The sequence below is a fragment of the Aphelocoma coerulescens genome, chromosome 1 (assembly GCF_041296385.1).
Source record: "Aphelocoma coerulescens isolate FSJ_1873_10779 chromosome 1, UR_Acoe_1.0, whole genome shotgun sequence".
Lineage (NCBI taxonomy): Eukaryota > Metazoa > Chordata > Aves > Passeriformes > Corvidae > Aphelocoma > Aphelocoma coerulescens.
Genome location: NC_091013.1, coordinates 68,914,746 through 68,929,855, shown reverse-complemented (window position 1 = coordinate 68,929,855; position 15,110 = coordinate 68,914,746). Strand labels below are relative to the sequence as shown.

At 43.8% G+C, this 15,110-nt stretch overlaps 1 protein-coding gene across 2 annotated transcripts; it reads left to right on the top strand.

The window, feature by feature from the left end:
- The first annotated feature begins 623 nt into the window (after nucleotides 1–623).
- Nucleotides 624–13,487, top strand: SERTM1 (serine rich and transmembrane domain containing 1). 2 transcript variants are annotated; one of them, XM_069030354.1, is made up of 4 exons: nucleotides 624–703; nucleotides 8,059–8,160; nucleotides 10,804–10,894; nucleotides 12,509–13,487. In XM_069030354.1, the coding sequence occupies exon 4, from the start codon at nucleotides 12,694–12,696 to the stop codon at nucleotides 13,015–13,017; it is 324 nt and encodes a 107-aa protein (XP_068886455.1). In that variant the 5' UTR covers nucleotides 624–703; nucleotides 8,059–8,160; nucleotides 10,804–10,894; nucleotides 12,509–12,693; the 3' UTR covers nucleotides 13,018–13,487. The 2 variants fall into 2 exon arrangements, with proteins under 2 accessions (XP_068886455.1, XP_068886445.1); XM_069030344.1 differs by lacking the exon at nucleotides 624–703 and adding an exon at nucleotides 1,489–1,588.
- Nucleotides 13,488–15,110: the final 1,623 nt, after the last annotated feature.

Here is a 15,110-nt window from a genome sequence, read left to right as displayed (position 1 = left end):
TTAAAATGAAGAACAACCTTTTCCAGCATCCTTTTAGAACTGCACATGGACATTAGCCAGACACAAGACTGAGCTGCAGAGGGTGCATTAAACTCCCCATCTGCTCTTCACAGTGCTCATTGCTGATGTCTAACCCACAGTAAAGTCATTTGGCCAAAAAAAGCCATAGTGGATGAGACAAGCATACCAGAAGCCAGCTGAACCCTTCCTTCCTCAGTGTCCATGGAAGGAAACGTGTCTGATCCAGTCAACATTTTTCTCAGTATTTCATTTCAGAGCATGTGATATCTGTAGGTAAGTTATTCTCTAAGCGAACTAGGGAAGCCAGGTTTTGTTCTCATTTACACTACCTTATTATCTCAGTTGGTCTTAGCACAACTATTAATTCACTCCAGTGTACATGATGTCAGAGTATCCCTGAGGGTCTCAGCAGCCAGCTGAAAACTTGGCAGAGTTTTAGAAAGACACCTGCAAGTTTCCACTTTCCAGGAAACTGCTTTTCTAACCCACTCCCTCGCTATGTCCAGTTCCCATTAAGGTGCCACTATCTGACCCCTCTGCAGACGCTCTGCTCCAAAGGAGCCCCTATTTCCCATGGGCTGCTCTGCCCGGTGGGATACAGACTTAACATGGGGGTTTTTTGGAAAGGACCAGCCTCGGCTACTCCTTTCGGGGGTGCATGCTGTACGACAGCCATGGGACGGTAAGAGCCAGGTGTTGATGCGGGTTTGTACGACCCCCGGTGACTTCCATCCCCTAACGCCAACGAGGTGGGGGCTTCGCCCCACTTCCAGCTGAGCGCAGAGCCTCGCCCGGGCTCTCACACCGAGGGTGCACTCGGCCGGCCCCAGTCCCTGCCCCAGCACAGACCGCCCCGTCCGGGGCGCTGGGGCACCGCGGCCCCCGCCCGCCGCGGCCCCGCAGCCCTGCCCGGCACCGGCACCGGCACCGGGGCGGGGGGCGGCGGGGACGGGCGAGGGGCGGGCCGGGGGCGGCGCTGCCTCCGCGGCCGCGCGGGACGGCAGCGGGAGCCGGGCCCGGGGCCGGAGCCGCGCAGGGGGAGCGGGGAGCGGAGCTGCCCCAGCGGGGCGGCCGCGGGCAGGAAGGTGCCGCACTGCCGCTTGCGCCTGAGCCGGAGCATCCCGAGCCGGAGCATCCCGAGCCGGAGCATCCCGGCGGCGTCAGCCGTCTGCCTTTTCGAGGGAGGTCGAAACCCCGGGTGTGGGGTGGTTTTTGCTCCCCCTGCTCGTCAGCCGGTGCGCGTTGTTCGTGCCCTCGGTGCGAGCGGAGCCTCGGCGGGCACGGCTGCGGAGCCTCGGCGGGCACGGCTGCCCGGCGGCCGAGCGCTGTTGCTCGCACGCTCCCGCAGCGCCGGGGCCGCTCGCTCCCGCTGTCCGGCGCCGAGCGGTACCGCGCCGGCTGAGGCGGGTCCCGGCGGGTCCCCCGCGGGTTTGGGAAGCTGCTGTGCGCCCTGGAACAGGTCCCGCCGTGCCTCGCCCCTGCTGCTGCTCCGAGGGGGCATCTTCAGCGGTTTGCCTGTCCTGTGCTGTAACCAAGGGCGTTTGATTTTCACAAGCGTTTAACCGAGGTACGTGTTTTTTGGCCTGTGCTTGATCGTTCACAAACGTAATTTGGAAAGAACCTGTTTTTCGTTTCACTCACTTCGCGGGTTGTCAGAGTGCTTGAATTGAACGAACGCTTCTTGGGTTTGGAGAAATTGCTTTCGGCAGAGGCAAAAAGGGGAACGCTCTGGGAGCGCTCTGGGGCCGTACAGCTTCTGGAAGGAGGGATGCGGAGAGAAGGGAGGCACGGGCTGGTTTCTTTTGCTGAAAGATGCTGCAGCCCAGGGGTGTGATAGTGCAGACCATTGGGTCATCACTGTGCAAGCAAATTCTTGGCTCAGCGGGCATAAGCACACACTGGAACCCGTGTGCTCTTTCACATTGTTTGCGGAAAGATGACGAGGAAAGAATTGCTCCCTCTGCAAATAAATTGTAGCATGCCTATCCAATGTAGCTGGAGAAGAGCTGAGCTTAGACAGCACAGCGTGGAAAAAAACCCAGGATGGATGCACAAAAATGTGCCCTTTGCAAACACTTTATGTCTGCCTAAAAGCTGCAGACTATTTCAACATCATCTTGCTAGATGTAATAAAGTTTGGAATAGAAATCAAGTGAAGCAAACTCTTCCTACCCCTGCAAATGCTAAACAGTTAGAGGAAAATTACGAAAATAGTGTTAAAGGGCTGACAATTTGCCATGCTGATTAACATTTATATAAGCAAAGACAATTAGGAATGCATTCTAGCTATTATTAAATTTAATTCTTAGCTAATTATAGCAGAATGGGAGAAAGATGAATAGGAGAAATGTGTAAAATCTGGACCATATAAGATGCATATAGTGCTGGCAGTTTTATTATGATAAGGAATCCAGCTGGAGTGTCAAAGTCTGTTCCCTTGTGATTTTGCTTTTTACAGTCATTTTGGACCCACTCTAACTTTCCTGTGCCTGAACAGACCAAAACAAAAGGCAACATGAAACCAACCAGCTGCCTTCTCTCTGCTGTTATGCTTAGAAGGGCTTGTTCCCCTTAGGGATGGCTGCTGGTTGTAGCTGTGTACTGGCTGCCTTTTTTTTCCCACCTCTTCCTCGGACTGGGTCATCCCTATCACCCAAGGTGGGGGAAGGAGAGGCACCCCTGCCTCCCTCATGTTTCCCCAGTTCTCCTGTGCTCTGGCACACCGGCTGGCCTGCCTGCAGACTGCTACTTGCTATATCCAGTACCTGTGCTTTGCTATCAACAGGATACATACTGGAGGACCTGGAACTGCTGGGGAAGGGGTCTTGGGCTGTTTCAGCATCCAGGTCTAATCTAGTACTATCACCATATATGTGTTTGAATATATTTGGCTTGGGAAGTTATTGCCATGGGCACTTTGTTAACCTTTTCAGATGTAAAAGCCTGAACTGGGATAGCTCACCTCTGCCAAGTGTGTCTGTTCATAATTGGGTCTTACTGGTGCAGTGCAAATTATAAGTTGTATTCTGTAAATTCCACGTCAGAGGCAGGAAGCAACGGAGCCTTTCCTCCTTGCATCCCATCTACACAGAAGCAGAAGAGGAATTATCTCAACAACAGAGTACATTCAGAAGTTGCTGAAAAATCCAGTGTTTCTGATAGGTCTGAGACTTGGAATCTAAATACTAAAGAGTCGATATATTTTCTCCTCTACCTGCTGCACTCTTTTTCAAGCACTCCTCCCTGTGTGTCTTCATGACTGTGGTTGCCTCCTTTTCCGGGCTTGTGCAGAGGAAATCCTGTTACGACATAGTCGATCCATGGCACTGCTGCAAAAGCCACCTCTTAGCCTGCCACTTCGTCTGCATCTCCCCTCTTTGTCCTTCTGCTGCTCCCTCTTTCCCCCTGCATCGGACATGTCAGCCACAGGCTTTCACTGTCCTTGACAGTCTCCCTGTACATGATGTACCAGCTCTCCTGCTTTCCCAAGACATACCCCTAGGCTTTGATCAGCCTATGCTCTCAGCATCTTTCTCCCTCAAGCCATCATTGTATTTCTCTGAACTCTGCCTTGTGCTTAGTTGTAGCTTCATATAGGCACCTTGTCCATCATTCCTTTATTTTCCTTGGAATGTCCCAGCACACTCGCTTTGGTTCGATGCCTTCAGCAGCCCTCTGGTGAGATGCTAAGACAAGCCCTCACCCGTGCTGCCACCATCCCCGCCACTGGAATTATTCTTGCTCTGGATTTGAGCACAACAGTGTCCTCTAAAGCTAGGACATCTGAGAGTCAGTTGTTGAAGCGATCACTCTATCTAGCACCAGCAGAAGCTCTTCTTCCATAGCGTACATTATCCTCACTTGCTCTTTTTTGGCATTTCAGGTGCAACCCTGCCCCCTTATGCTTGCACGGCACAGCGTGGCTCGCTGCAACTCCCTTTGCAATCGTGTTGTCTCTTTGCCTAAGTTGTTGCAGGCTGTTTTGCAAACAGGGACTGTATGTGAATATTAGGCACACAAATATGCCACGGTTTCTTTGTCAAGGGAGGGCATGCATGCAGCCTGTGTCAGTAAAATAAGGAATGGTGTGAGGATAGGGATCTTCTCTGTTACAGCAGTGAGGGGAAACAGAATCAAAGGCAAAGGCTGTTTTCTTACTTTTCTTGGTAAAGCATGCTGAGGTATCTGAGTTGGGAAGCAGAGTTACAGTGAGTGGAGTTACTGTGATAGCACATCTGTGCCTAAAACTACCTTGAAGGGTACAGTATGTAGCTGGTGCTGCATCTGTGGTTTTTTGGAGAGAAAAAAAATCTGAAAATGATGCATTAACAGAAATTTCTGTTGAACCAAGTGTAAAAAATTGTGTCCTAGCTTTATATTGTGACAAGATTCCTAAGAAGGTTGAAATGAAATCTGCTTGACATTTTTTGGTGTGATATGGATTTATAAAATTTGCTATTTATAAAACGTGTGATTTATACAAGTTGTTTTTATAAAATATATTGAAATCAGTATGTCAGCTGAATTTTGCAATAGAAAAATGTTTTCTTATTGTTCAGGACTCTGCTTCCTGGGTCACAGCTTTGTTAGTTAAGGACCAGTAACCCCACTGCTAGCAAAGTTATAGGGCACTTACTGTTCAGCAGAGCTCCTTGCTGAAGTCTGCCCAGAGGTCTGCCAAGACAGGAGTGGATGTGCCCCCATGGAGTGTGGAAGATGGAGGCTCTCAGGTGTGTGCAGCCATGGCATTGGCATCGGGCTGGATGCTGTGCTGCAGCACTGGGAGAGACAATAGACACTTGAGGTCCATTCAGTTCCAGATTTACCCATACTTTGTCCTAAAACTCTATTGCTTGTAGATGAAGGGGATATGTTTGATATTTTTGAGGGCTTTTCCATGTTTACCTGGAGCTGAACCTGAGGGTCTAAGCACTGAAAGTTCTTAGTTTCACACATGAATGTGATGGAAAATGAAAGCAAGCTCAGATAACAAGGACTGCTTGCTCTGGGGCTTGATATTTTAGCTGGTAGGTTTTGGTCTGCGTCAGCGATGTGCAGGAGCTGAAGCACTGCCCCATGAGAAGTGTGGTGGCTTCAGGAAGGGCGAAGACAGTGCACAGCCCTCCACTGCACTGGCCATTTGGCCCCAGCTGTCGAGTCCAGTGCTGGTCTGCTTGTGGCAAATACAAAAGGTGGTTATCAGGAGCCAATGTGAAGAGTCAGGCGTGAGGTAGCAAAGCTTGATTAACTTTTGTTTGTTCTGAGATTAATTACATCACCACTATGCCCCCCCCACACATGCTGGATGCTATCTCCTGAGAAGTTTATCAGTAGTGTTAGTGGGATGCTCAACACAGCCATTTTCAGCCTCCAAAAGAAGGGGTAGCAGGAATGGGATGATTCAACTATGAAAGGAGGCAACAAAGGCACACGCACTTGAAATACTTTCGTATACTTGTTCCACTGAGGAAAATGGGTTGTAATGGAATTCTCATTTCTCATTACACAGCCATTCTACACTACACTAAATTTTATATTCAAACAAAACTTGTAAATCTGAGGTTGCAAGAAATCAAACAAGAAGTCATTATGCAAAATGCAGAAGTTTAGGATTCCTGACACCTGCTGGTTTCTCCTCTTCCCTGGCTAACCTTGCCCTGGACCTCCTTTCCAGCTAGGCACCCAGGGTCTGTTACTTTGACAGTCACACCTTAGTGGCTGTTTTTGACTGCAGAAGTCAAGTACCAAGATTTACAGCTATTATTGTCAACCAAATGGCTGTGTGAACCTTCACGTTTTCTCTGCCTGATCACCCACTGTCATTAAACTTTAGGAGCTCAAACCAGTTTGAGGTTTCTGCCTGGGTTGAATTTGGCTGAGAGTGGCAACAAAAGTTATTCAGAGTGGCAATAAGACAAATAAATTTTGGACCGGACACCAAGAAATCAAATACGACCCGTCATTATGGTCAGCAAAGAGTAGGCTGTTGAGTTTTGAGTGTTTTTTTTTCAGCAACCTGTGATTTTTCACAGGAAACTAAAAAAAAAAAAAAAAATGGGAAAGAAATATTTTTAACAAACCTGCACAGGAAGGAGACTGATTTCCTTGGTGATTGTGTGTCCTTTGGGTGCAATTCAAATTGATGACCTCATGGAAGGCAGGACCAGGAGGGCCCCATTTTCCCACCTGAGGTCCCAGATGTACAGCAGTGAGATTCCTTACCTCTTTCCACATCCTGAGAGATATAGGGAGCAGATAGGTCCCTGCTCCTTGCACATCTTACTGGCGCAGTGAATGAATACACTCTTTGGGCCAAATCCTTCTGTGGCCTACTGCTGCAGCTGAAACGGTGAAAACAGCTGTGGAGGGCATTAGAGGGTGCAAGAGGATGAAGGACTGTGGGATACAACTGCGATGCCGAGGGGTCTTCTCAAGATAAGCCTGTTGATGTTCTGGTCCCAATATTTCTCTGTTCTTCAAAGATAATTGAAAGCTCACCCCTCCCCTTCTCACTGTGTACACTTTCCATTTGAATATGAATGCCTGCACTTAGGAAGCCTCGAGGGTGTCTTGTGTTTTTCACTTCATGTTTAATCAGCTCAAAATTTGGTTAGCTCTGTTCCCCTTGCCTTGCTGGAGATTGTGGCACTCTTGTATTGAATGAAGGACTAAATGGGCAAGAGCAGTGCTCTGTGTATATGGGGGGAGATGGACTAACAAAAATTCTCCCAAGACAAAAGAGCAAAATCATTTATATTTGCCTTGGTTGAAGATACAGCCCTGTTGTAGAGATCTTTGCCTCTTTCCCCCAGGATAAAGGGGAGGGAAAGGGTCTCTGCTACAAGCAGACAAAACTGAGGGGCATAGGGTGGAGCTCTTGGCTCTGTGAGGCACATTTGCTAGAGAAAAGATATACAGGGGCTGTTGTATCCCCTCTGCATCCTGTACTACACCTGCCTCAGCCTCAGAAGCAGTTCTGGGCAAGGTGACAAGGGTGCACACCCTCACATATAGAGCATATGCTGGATCCATCTCTGGGGCAGCTGACTTACACCTGCAGCTTCCTACCTGTCTTGCACAAAGAGACGGTCAAGAAGCTGTCTGACTCCCTTTGCGTGGAACATTAGTATAGTCAATGTTATCAAAACATTTGGATTTCAACAATACTGTCTTTTAACAGCTGCACTGGATAATTTTCTTTATTGAATTTGGAGAGGCTTAAACCGTAAGTGATTCAGTGACTGAAGGGATGAAAGCAGCACAACAATGCATTAACATCCATCCCCAGAGATCTGCTTCTCTAACGCAGTCAAACCAAATGTGCTGAAGGGGCAGAGCTCTAAGATGTACAATGATTGTGAAAGTGTCTTTTCTCCCCCAGAGCGGAAAATCTTTTTGAAAGTAGCCTCTCTTTTGCTTTAATCTGCATCATCTGGGATTGTTTCTTCGTATACAAGAAATTTAATTTATTTTACTAAAAACAGTTCAGGGGCTGTGTTTTAATTTTAGGTATTGAATGCACATAGCACACAAAATTCTTCTAGCTATTCTTGTGCATATAATATACTCAGTTTGGGTATTTCAGGTATGTGAAAACTTAAACTGCAGATAGTCAGAAATAAAGAGAATGCATAAAGTGAGATCCAAAAGACCCGATTCCTGGCAGGAGTCTTTAGGGCATAATGTGAAATGAATTGGAGAGCAGATACTGTGCTCTAGTGCTTAAAAAGGCATGAGGGGACAGATGTCTGTCTTGGTCCTGGAGCACATTGCAGAAGAAAAGAAAGGTGTTATCAAAGCCTGTCTGTAAAGCAGAGTTCAGGATCATGGTTTTGATACGGTACATGCCGTGCTGTAACTGGGCAGCAGAAGGATGTTGTTAGCAGGAATAAAACACAAGCCAGGATTGCAGTTGGTTTTGTTTTTTCTGAAATTTCTGGCAGTAAGAGCAGTCAAAATTCAGCACTTGTCCTTCCTTTATTTTATTATAATTGTAGTTATTACTAAACTCTTCTGCTTTCATTTGCTTTTTTATAGGGGCTTTTCTCAGCATGCAGTCCCTTTAGATTCGGGCGTGATCACCAACCACATCTTCCGCATTGGACAATCTGCTTCTATTTCCGTATCTTCTTCCTGCTTGTAAGTATTTTATTCTTTCTCCTTGCTCATTTTTCTTCTACTTTTAAAGACCAGATTTAACTCACGGGTTCTAGGTCTGATCCCAGGTCACAACATCTTTGCTTTACGTTGATATGAATGACTCTATAATCAGCAGATCCATGGGAAATGTAAGTTAGAGAATCATTGGAGCCTATCTGAATCAACCTAAGTATCCTTATGGCTCTGAGAGTTTCCTTTTTCCAGTCCCACACAAACCCCCAAACAAATTATAACTTGATTTTAACCTGCAACCAAGCCATCTGGGCACTTGCCTTCTTAGATTTTCAAAGACATAAATTTAAATCATATTAAATCATAATAAAAAATGAAATTAGATCATAAATTAAAAGGAAAACTTTGCTTGTGGCAGGAAATAGTTTTTCTTTTCCTTCTGTGCTCTATTTTATTGAGTCAGTTGGCTATTGATCCTGTTTCCCAGGCAGAGTGGGAAAGGGATTCTCTGCTCCTGGAAGGTTCATCTCTAATGGGAAAAAGAAGCATCCTACTTACTTGTAGTCTTTTAATTGACAAAGACATGTATCCAAGAAGAAGAAGTATTAAGAATAATATTCTTGGTAAACTGCAAGCTAGATGTCATTCTTTGCCTTTCCTACCTACCTTTTCAATGGAACAAAATGTTGCTTTTTTTTTCTTTTTTCTGTCTAGAGCTACTGGCTTACTTAGTTGCATGATGTTAAAATGGTACATTTTTCCAGTCTAGAGCATATTACCTTTCAAGGCTGAAGTGTTCCTGGTATGTAAAATTCACTCAGCCCTTTAGTATGAGCATGCAAACATACTTTTGTTGGCATTAAATGCTTTGTGTTACATGTTTGCTGGAAGGGCAATATTGGTAATATAGGAAGGAAATAAATGTAGAAAACAAAGACGGTGAGGGGGAGGATGAAAGAATTAAACCAGGAGCTCCCTGTCCTTCATACATATATCAGTCTAGTGAAAACTTGCTGCCACTTTTTGGAACCAATCACTATGTCAGCAGAACTTGGGGAGGAGTAACACATCTTTAGGGATGAGTAGGTCTTATCTTAGAACTGGCATCACCGTATCACCTGGGAACCTGCACAATCTTCCTCCTACTCTTCCTGCCCTATTAACAGAATATTGAAATTAGGCCAGACAAGGGACCTCTCTGTTGTAACTATGCTAAAGGCAAATTAAGATCTCATCTGTTAGATGTTTACAATAAGGGCTGTCCAGGATACCTTCTACCTGTAAAGAAAGTCCATAGGAGATTGAGACAAAATGTTAGTTTATGTAATACAAAAATGCTGATTTTCTTTCATGTCAGTTTGTCTGTCTGCTTAATATTTTGAAGACTCTGAAACAGCCAAGGTATTTCTCAGCTTGTAGTCACAAAAATACAGGAAGAACCAAGAAAACAAAGTGCCTTTCTGTGGCTGATAAACTCACAAGAATTTGAGTCTACCAGACTTATCTTTGCTGCCTGTTCCTCAAATTTTAGGGTTTCAGTGGTGTGAGTACACACCATTAAATTATATCTGACTGAGCCTGGAGAAGAAGAGTTGTTGCATTAAGATATGTGAAGAAATACAATACAGACAGTAAAGCATTTACAACACTGGGACTATGAGAAAGCTCTGTTCATGCCATCCTGGAGAGTGTTGCATTCTCATTTAATATTCACTTTAGTCTGAACTGGGAGATGGCTACTGTCTTAGCAATGCTAAAGATTAAATTACATATGTTACATATAATTTGGCACTTGGGGCATATGCTAATTGTGAGGGCTCTGCTCCTGACCACATTTTCATTTTCTTACAAAATTGATTTTTTGGCATGTTCCATCAGATATGCAAGTCGTGGATAGCTTTGGCTTTCCTTTTGTGCCAACCCTCATATTTGAGGACCAGAGCAGCAGAACAAGGTTTTGCTTTTTTGTGCATCTAAAACCAGCAGACTGTGGAGGTAGAGTCTGTGCCTTTTGGAACAGCGAATTGTCTTACTGAAATCTTTGAATTGTTTTACTGAAATTTTTGTGCATCTTTTAGGCAGATTGTCCATCAGAGTAGCAAGGCTGTGTAAAAATGGAGCAATAGCAGCAGGAAAACTTAGCCATTGTCAGAAAGGCAGAGTATGATCTGGGGCTTTCAACCGTGAGGCTGCACTCCATACTCAGGAAGCCTCCTCAAGTCACACAGCCCTGTCCCAGCATTGCAGAGGTGCCTTTGACAAAGTAATCCAGATCCAGCTACACCCCAAAATCTGAGTCCCCCAGCAGACAGGTGCCAGTTCTCCTGTCCCTGGAGCTTTCAAGAGTGGTTAGTTGGAAAGCCTTCTCCTGTCAGACAGTTAGAGTTCCTCTCCATCTGTAGTCATTCAAGGAAAACACTTGAAATTCATTCTTTGCCTTACACCAACTCAGCTTTCCAAAAACAGATGGGGGAAAGGCAGGGACCACTACAGAATGTGAAAACTTTGCCTCCTTAGTTCATTTCCTGGGTCAGTTTACAGCTCTCAGAAAGACAACAGGGTTGTTGCAGTTAGCCAGCTTTGCCATTATACTTTGAAGTCAGTGACAAAATTCCCAGTCGTTTTTTGGAACTAGGATTGGGCTAAATGTTATGATGTTGTTGTATTTAGTTTTCAGGAATGCAAAGAAAACCCAATTACCTATCAAGAAGTTGAAGCTGACATCTGACTCTCTGGGGCTTATTCCTTCAAGAGGATCAGGGTAAGAGAGACAAACAGTTCATGGCACTTACCTTCTTCTCCCAGCAGAAGCAGGAACCTGAGCTGAAGTTGTAGCTGTGGTGCACTGAATGAACTACTTGTGGCTTCATTTGGAATAAGAGTTTACAGTCTCTCTGATCTCACTACAAAATACTCATTTAAAAATAGCTTGGGTGATGTTGTAGGACCCGTAAATGCTCTGATTTAGCAAAATACTCACATCTCTGCTTAACAGAGGTTCTGATTAGTCCTACGTAATACTATAAATTTTCCACTAACTTCAGAAAAAGTCCCAAAAAGTTCCAAAGTTGTTCTTTGTACCAGGGCCAAGTGCTAATAGTAAAAGTAGGATGTAATATATTTCAAATTTGTGAAAAATTTAAAGGCTTTCAACTTCTGCCATGTTAAAGAATTCATGTGAATTAATTCCTTAAGTTATTATAGAGCAATTCAATTAATAATGGATCTGATTTTCATTATGACAAGTAATTAAGAATAAACATCTTCTATATCAAAGCCTATCTTTTAAAAAGGATAAATTAGCTATAACACACTTAACTACTTCCAGAACATGAAATGAACACATATCGTTCCATTAGTTAATTTTGTATCACTAAATTAAAGACAGTTCAAAAGGAGTATAATCTCATAAGGCTCTCTCTTTGTTCAGTCTGGTGTGACTTATTTCATGAGGTACAACCATACTGTTTCCTGTGGGGCTAAATACTATTAGAGTTATAAAATGGCTTTAGTTTAGTATATTTTATGCATCACTATGAGTTATATATCACAAGGGTAGGAATATTTTTATCTGGTATTTGCAGATGCAGTTCTGTACTCCTGCATATCTGTAGGCCATTGGGATGCTTGATTAAGACCACCAAAAGCTCCACTATAAAACAACAAACACAATAAATAAACAATAAAACAACATCTGGGATGTAACCTTTTGTCCATAGCCCTTAGATTGCCCTGTCATGCTTGCTGGGCTGGCAGGGCTGCCCATTCCTTGGGATTTTGCTTTTAGGTGTCAGAAGGTGCATCACTTCACTGAAACATGCCTGACATTAAGATCCCCATGGCAGAATTACAGCAAGGTGCATTTTGATATTTGAAACCATTCAAAACATTTTCTAAATATACAGTAAGAAAGCAGGTCTGGCAGATTTTCTAATTCTGGGTAACTCTGGCAAGACACTGTGGAGTAGGTGGCTAATGCATTCATCATCGACTGTGATGTTGAGTGGCTTTGCTCTTCTAGGTTGAGGAGCTGAAGTCTTGAGAGGGGGTTTCATTCCTTGACTAGATTTTTTTCACAAGATAAATTTGGATTCCAGCATTTCTGTCCCATATAAAGTCCATTTTTGATTGTGCCGTTCTGCAATTAAACAACTCCTGGTTGGGAAGAGTCAATTTTAATTCTTTAGGATTCAGTAGGATTTCTCCTAATCCCTGCATTTTGGAAAATTGAGATATAAAGATAATTGCTAGCTAATTCTCTAGGAATTGCATCTTTGAGCTAAGACATGTAACTCCTAAGAGCTAAATTCTATCGAGTGCACATTATCTGCTAGTAAATTAATCTTGCTTTTTTTTTTTCTTTTTTCCCTTGCAGTTCTGAAGGATATAACCTTAAATTGTCCTGGGCTTGAGCAGTAAAGGATAAATTCATTTACTGGCTGACTTGTCATCTCACCATTGTGATGGAAAAATGTCCACTTAAAAGAAACCCTTTTCATGCTACTAAAACTGCCTTTGAAATACAAGATCTGTTGTGATTTTTAAAACGCAAACCCAGTAATGTCAGAACCCGACCCTTCATCTGGATTTGTGGGAAACATGGAAAACGGGACTTTTCTGGAGCTGTATCCCACATCCCTTTCAACTTCAGTGGATTCATCACCTGGCCATTTATCCAACGTCTATGTCTATGTTTCTATATTCCTTAGTCTCTTAGCTTTTCTCCTTTTGCTATTGATCATTGCACTTCAGAGGCTGAAAAACATAATTTCTTCCAGTTCCTCATACCCTGAATACAATAGTGATGCTGGAAGTTCGTTCACTAATTTAGAGGTTTGCAGTATTTCTTCCCAGCGCTCTGCTCTCTCAAACCTTTCTTCATGAAAATAAATGAAAGGAAACATAGGGGGAATGGAAGAGCTTTGTTTAGTTTCTTGGAAAGGTAATGCATGTAACATTTGCCTTAGGAGACTATTATCAAGAGGTGTTTTTAAAAGTTTCCTTATTTTTTTTCCCCTTTCCTTTTCTAGTCTCCATTTCCCCTTTAACAAATTTTCATTTTGGACAATGGATAATGACACCTGACCATCATTTCTTGCCTGTAATAGTGATGCTGTCTCTTTCTCACACATATACAGTGTTCATTAAGAGTATTCCTGCCAAATTGCAACACAGTTCTAATGGGATGTGTCATTTTTCTGCCCTAGTTGTGACCCCTTCCCTGGTCTTGTGTCAGCAATATGCTGACTACTTTTCTTTTCCTTTTTTAATTATAAAAGGACTTCTGGATGAAATCCCTATTGCTAAAGTACAAAAAAATCCACTTAAGTTATAAATATTGGGACAATTTAAAAATGCTGATATTGTTTCCTTTTTTTCTTTTTAATTTTCACATATTTCTCAGTATTTATTGATGTTTATAAACACAAATAATTCTTGAAGAATGTTGATTTTTTTTATTTGTACTCCCAACTCGTTCTGTACAAAGTCTGTATTTCAGTTTTTGAGTCTCTTTGGTTAACTTAGTAAAGTGACTACAATAACGATACTCACTGTTGAATGTGTGGAGGTATTTTTGGACCCTGTTGCATCTCATCTCATTTGCCTAATGACTTGTTCCTCCAGGGGGCAGCTTTTGCTGTTGAATCACAAATACCACACAACTCCTTTTCATTCTTCACTGATACTGCAGTTAATTCTTACTGGATACCAGGACAAAACAGTGGTTTCTGGTAAAAGACCTGCATTCAACAAATACAGGTAGCAAGTGAGGAGTTCCTAAACTGTCCTTTAGGCACATGATGTTTGTACTCATGTGAGCAGGGCCAGCAGGGCCAGAAATTGCTTTACTGGTGAGGATTTTCTGGGCCAGGTTTGTCCTGTAATTTCAGAAATGCACAGTGGGGTGGAGGGGGATGCAGGGATCTGCATAATGCCTGGCAGACCTGTGCTCTGACCTGCAGGAAGTGCAAGGTGTACCTGCAGAGGGTAGGAAGGGATGGGCAGGAAAATGGCAGTGGCTCTGCCACTTTTCCCCATCAGCATAAGGAAAGGCCAGAGAGAGAGGAAGAGAAATGGATGATGTTTCACAATCTCATTCCTCTTTTCCATGCCATTTTGGGTTATCATTTCCCCTGCTCAAAACGTAACGTCACTCAATTTCTGCAGTAAAATAATGAGCAGCTTTGTGAACTGGATCCTGTGGTTAGCTGGGCTTTAAATCAAGCCAAACATTCAGAGTAGTGATTTGAAGTGCCAAGTGTGACCTGCTAGAACTGCAGCCCCAGACTGTGGTGCAATGCCTTTTTGCCTTACTGCACTGTGTGAGCACAGCTCCATCCTGCCACTCAAGCCCAGGCAAATTTTTCTCTCATGGCTGGATCCAAGTCACTGGAGAGACCTGAGGAGAGGTATGGCAAAGTCACTGCCATTTCTGTTACTGACAAAACACAGGTATAACTCTGGGAGATGGGATGGTCTCAGCAGGAGCAGCTGCCCTCCCCTCGCCTGGCACTACTGCCCAGCAGGCCAAGGGGTTAGGGAACACTTCCCAAATGCATTTATCCTACTTGCTGAGCTGCCAATGCATTCATAAACAAGACAGACTCTGCCATTAACTACACAGGCTTTAAAATACAAATTTGGAAAGCCTGCTGTAAATATATTCATTAGAAATGCAGCTGCTGTTGCCAAACAATACAGAAGATGCTGGAGTTGGTGTTTTCAATTTTTAAAAGTGGACATGCAGTATGGTAAGTGGTAATGACTTATGGTGGTGATTAGCTCCTTACAGAGGTCAAAGAACTTGCTGAGTAATAAAGAGTGGAAGCCTGCAGACCCCCTGAGCCAAACTGGTTTGATGAATGTATTTACTGCTTGAGTATTTTATTCATCTAGACAAAAGTTTCTTGTATGTCACTTTTCACTGTAATTGACAATTGGCCTTGAAAGAAGAGGTAGCTATTTAAAAGGGATTA